This window comes from Austrofundulus limnaeus, unplaced genomic scaffold (assembly GCF_001266775.1).
Source record: "Austrofundulus limnaeus strain Quisiro unplaced genomic scaffold, Austrofundulus_limnaeus-1.0 Scaffold31, whole genome shotgun sequence".
Classification (NCBI taxonomy): Eukaryota; Metazoa; Chordata; class Actinopteri; order Cyprinodontiformes; family Rivulidae; genus Austrofundulus; species Austrofundulus limnaeus.
In genome coordinates this window covers 831065-836171 of record NW_013952433.1, presented here as the reverse complement: position 1 = coordinate 836171, position 5107 = coordinate 831065, and the positions used below count along the sequence as shown (strand labels likewise).

The 5107-nt window shown below is 38.5% G+C and overlaps 1 protein-coding gene across 1 annotated transcript; it reads left to right on the top strand.

Annotated features, from left to right (window-relative positions):
- The first annotated feature begins 430 nt into the window (after window positions 1-430).
- On the top strand, window positions 431-2100 carry rag2 (recombination activating gene 2). Its single transcript, XM_014005467.1, has one exon. It carries the CDS (start codon window positions 431-433, stop codon window positions 2027-2029), a length of 1599 nt encoding a protein of 532 aa, XP_013860921.1. The 3' UTR covers window positions 2030-2100.
- Window positions 2101-5107: the final 3007 nt, after the last annotated feature.

Sequence of the window (5107 nt, the reverse complement as noted above, 5' to 3'; positions counted from 1 at the left end):
TGTTTGTGCATGAAAATAGAAATGAAAGATAAAATCAGCACTGCTTTGCAAAAGCAATAGCAACATACATGCAAATAGCAACAAACGTATCAAAGAGTAACMGTAAAAGTGGGTTAATGTGTTATTTGTGGGCAGGTCCATAATAGTAGTTTTTCTTACTTTTCCATGATTATATATTTTGCATTATTAATTCTTTTTTGAAATAAATATTTTTGTTAATTATTATAAAAAAGACTTGTGACTAACAGGAAGTGTGACTAAGCTGCTTTTTTTAGAGTGGGTGTTGGAATTACATTCCTTGTGCTTAATCAAATGTGACAAACAGGAAATATCACAATTTAAACCCCCCTCAATGAAAACAAACAACAGCTGACTGAGACGTGATGTTTGTGTGTTTGATTGCTGTTTTGACCCAGGCACCTGCTGGAACATGACCCTGCAACCATTAACTCCAGTGAACTGTGCAGGCCTCCTGCAGCCTGGCTGCTCTCTGCTGCAGCTGGATGGAGAAAATCTCCTGTTTGGGCAGAAAGGCTGGCCAAAGCGCTCGTGTCCAACGGGGGTTTTTGGGGTACGGTTCAAAAAAGGTGAGCTGAAACTGAGGGCCATCTCCTTCTCCAACGACTCGTGCTACCTGCCTCCGCTGCGRTGCCCTGCTGTGTGTCGCCTCGACCCACACGACGGGCTTCCCGAGAGCTACCTCATCCACGGTGGCCGCACCCCAAACAATGAGATCTCGTCGAGCTTATACCTGCTGACCATGGACAGCCGTGGCTGCAATCGCAAACTGATGCTTAAGTGCAAGGAGAAAGAACTGGTGGGAACAGTGCCGAGGGCTCGATATGGCCACACGTTGAGCGTGGTTCAAAGCCGGGGGAAGACAGCCTTCGTGTTGTTCGGGGGCAGGTCCTACATGCCTACAGGGGAGCGCACCACAGAAATGTGGAACAGTGTAATCGACTGCCCTCCTCAGGTGTTCCTGTTTGACCTGGAGTTCGGCTGCTCCTCTGCTCACGCTTTACCTGAGCTCAGTGATGGACAGTCTTTTCATTTGGCCCTCGCCCGAGAGGACAGTGTTTATTTTATCGGCGGACACTCAATCACCTCAGACTCACGTCCGCCTCGCCTGTTTCGCCTACGAGTTGAACTCTTGCAGGGCAGCCCCTTGCTTTCCTGTGAGACTCTAGACACAGGCTTATCAATCACCAGTGCCATCATCACACGTACAGGTCCCGCCCACAGATACATCATCTTAGGCGGCTATCAGTCTGACTCGCAGAAGAGGACAGAGTGCTGCACCGTGACTCTGGATGAGAAAGGAATCCACTTTGAGCCCCTAGAAGCTCCCAAGTGGACTCCAGACATCACCCACAGCCGCACGTGGTTTGGTGGCAGTGTTGGAGAGGGCTGTGCCCTCCTGGCTGTTCCCACCGAGGGAAGGCCATCCCAAGCCGATGTGCATTACTTCTATCATGTGAGCTTTCAAACAGAAAAAGAAAGCCACGAGGAAGAAGGAATCCAGGCCTGCAGCCAGATGTCAACAGATTATGAAAACTCAACCCCTCTCGAGGACTCAGAGGAGCTCTACTTTGGACGCGAGCCACATGAGCTGGAAGACAGCAGCGACGACGAGGGCGACACTTACAATGAAGAGGATGAGGAGGATGAGTCGCAAACAGGCTACTGGATCAAATGCCGCTTAGGCTGTCAGGTGGATGCCAACACGTGGGAGCCCTACTACTCTACGGAGCTCCATCGGCCAGCCATGATTTTCTGCTCCAGAGGGGAGGGGGGACACTGGGTCCACGCTCAGTGCATGGAGCTGCCTGAGACCCTGCTCGTCAAACTGTCTCAGGGCAGCAAGAGGTACTTCTGTCTGGACCACGGAGGCCTGCCCTACCAGATGACCCCGCCTCGACAGGTTATCCCCCTGAAGCGCACCCCCTTGAAAGTGAAAAACAGAAAAGCACCTCTGACAATCACGATGTCCCCAGCCAAAAAAAGTTTTTTCAAAAGGCTTTTTCAATAACTCTGATTTTCTTTTCTTTTAACGCTCTCCTGGTTAGATTTTCTGCTTGGAATATTTGATTTTTTTTTTGAGTTACAGACAATAAAATAAAAATTTGTTGGAAGTTTTTGTCTTGGATTGCAACATGTGGCTCAGCTGCACGTTTTCATGAAAATTTGAAAAGTTCTTTATTGTTTTTATTCTATTTTTTCATTGAATTCAAGTGTTTTTGGGAAAAATTGTATGAAATAAAACTGAATAAAAATTGTGATGAAAATAAAAACAAAAAAGAAAAAAGGTTTATTCTTTTGACTTCTTACTTGTGTGTTTTTAATTTGCCATTGCACGAAAAAACATAACACTTTTATAGCTTAGGATTAGTTTGTTAGTGTTTCTAGTTTGTGTTGTATTTGTTCAGGCTTTATGAGGCCATCTGTTACTGCAGCACAACAATTCACTTGTCATTTTGAGAAGAATTTTAAACAAAACTAAATTCATGGTGTTTGGAAATCAAAAAGAAACTGCAAAAGATGTGATATTAAAAATAGGTGATGTTGAAATTGAACGAGTGTCTGAAATAAAATTTTTAGGGATTATTATTGATTCTCAATTAACATGGAGACAACACATTAAACACATAAAGGAAAAGATACCAAAAACAAGAGCCATTCTATATAAGTCTAGGAATATATTAAATTGCAAGGCTTTGCATATTATTTACTCTTTTTTGTAGCCACTTCAGTAGAAAGCAGAACTGAATATCAGTTTCTTAACTTCTTCATCCTCAGTGACGTTTTTTTTTATTTTTCGTATTATTTACTCTTCACTTATACTTCCATATATATCTTATTGTGTGGAAGTGTGGGGTTCCACATATAAAACAGCAATTAATGATATAGTACTTTTACAAAAARGAGCCATACCTGTTTTTAACAAGTCTAGTTCCCATGAAATCCACTATTTATTACATCTGGTATCATGAAATTCTATGATTTGGCTCATTACAAAATAATGCAAATAATGTTTACAGCAAAATTAGGTGTGTTGCCTGTTGGGGTGCAAAGATTTTTTATAATGTATGAATCTCAGTATGATCTGCAACATGTTATTAAATTTATAAAARGACAAGCTAAAAAAAGAAATAAAAAGGAGGTCTTTTTCTGTTGTAGGAATTAAAATATGGAATGATGCAAGCATGGACTATGTAGTTCATTAAGGGTTTTCAAAAAAATTCTAAAAAGATATATATTTGAGGGTTACAAGTGAAAAATAACTTTAAATTGTTATTGTATTTGTTTTGTTAAGGATTGTTGTTTTCTTTGTTTTTTGTGTGTTTTTATAGCAATGAGGGGTAGTTTAGTTTAATTTGATATGTAGGACAGGCATAAATATAAGCCTTGTGCTTTTGCCTGTACCTTTTCAGTCAAAATGTTAATATTTTTGTACTGTTTTGTAATGTTTTGATTTGTTGCTGAACAATTTTGATGACTGAATAAACGATAATCAATCAATCAATCAATCAATCAATCAATTTTCCCTTATAAAGAAATACCAACCGCTTATTAGAAATAGAAGCATTTTCAAAAACTGGAGAAAAAAATCCTAGGGTAAACGACATCCACAAAAATCAACCACCATATTCAGGGGAAAACATGATGGATGCAGATATTAAGTCATGTTTTGTTACAGAAAGCAGCAAACTCAACAAATTCCTGACTGAGGTATTCCGAGTATTCTGCCCCGTGCAGGTATGACATTAAATCAAAACCATCACTTCAGCCTGCTTTTATTACACTTCTCCCCTCCTGTGTCAACCTTCGACATCGCCAACAAGAGTCTGTCAGTTTAGGAATGACAGCTTGTAGCAAGCTGCCGGTTGCATGGCAACTATGGGAACTTCACAAGCGTGGCAGGAATTCAATTCAAATTCGCTTTGCTGGCATAGATGTCACAACAATTTGGGAGTTAGTGTCTGTTACAAATACATAATAGATAAAAATGGATAAAGCTCGGGATCCATGGGCCCAACTCAGCAGTGTATTTCTGGACTGACATGGAAAAGTTACTTTATATAAAATGAACAAATCTATACATTTGAGTCAAAAAAATGATCTTTCTAGAAAAATACAAATGGGAATGGTTTAGACCAAATTTTATGCTGAATGTAAAAAACTGCAAAAAAATGCTAGATCTTTTGAAAATGGATTTTGAAAAYGTTGTTAACAATTATTATCTTACCTGTTGTAGATAGCTTTTTAACAGCTTCAGCTTAACAAAATAAATGACTTTTAATGGATTGTCAAGCTAGCAGCTGGTTTAAGTGGGGTCAAGTTCAAAGTGACATGCTACTTTAAAAAAACAGTATCACAAAATGTTCTAGAGGTTCATGCAAACACTATTTATTAAACATTTAAATCCTCAGTTTATCATTATTTGATTCTTCTAGCTAACACATCATGATGTTATCAGTCACTTGGACAATTCACCTCCACTGTTATCACAAATGTTCACCTTTACATACATTTCATTTATTTATATTGTACTGTAATGGTATCTGTATGTATAGTATGTTGATGTATATGTGTGTATATGTATATATGTACATATGTGTATACAGTATGTGCATTGTTATATATTATGTGTATATTGTTTTTTTCTCTTTCCTTTTATTTATCTTTTTTCTTTATTTTATCTCACCCTCTCCTGTACTGAGTTGCAGTAATGCACAAATTTCCCCACTGGGATCAATAAAGTTTTATCTTATCTTATAACTTATAACTCAGGAGTGTTAAACTCAGTGACACAAGGGTGCCGAAATTCAAAACTAGTTCAAGCCAAGAGCAAATTTCTGTCATCATTTTAAAATTGTTATATAGAAATAGTAATAAAAGTTACCTTTTCCAAATGATGCTTTATGTAGTGTTTAGAACATACATAACCTAATGAATTAAAAAAATGTAAATTTAGAAAGACTAAAGATAATCAGAGGTAAAGATAGTTGCTGGCCTGCTCTTTGTACACAATAACTTTTTCTGGGATTAGAACACTAATATCGTTAAAAACTAAAAGAACAAAAAACAAAAGGATAACATCAGAATT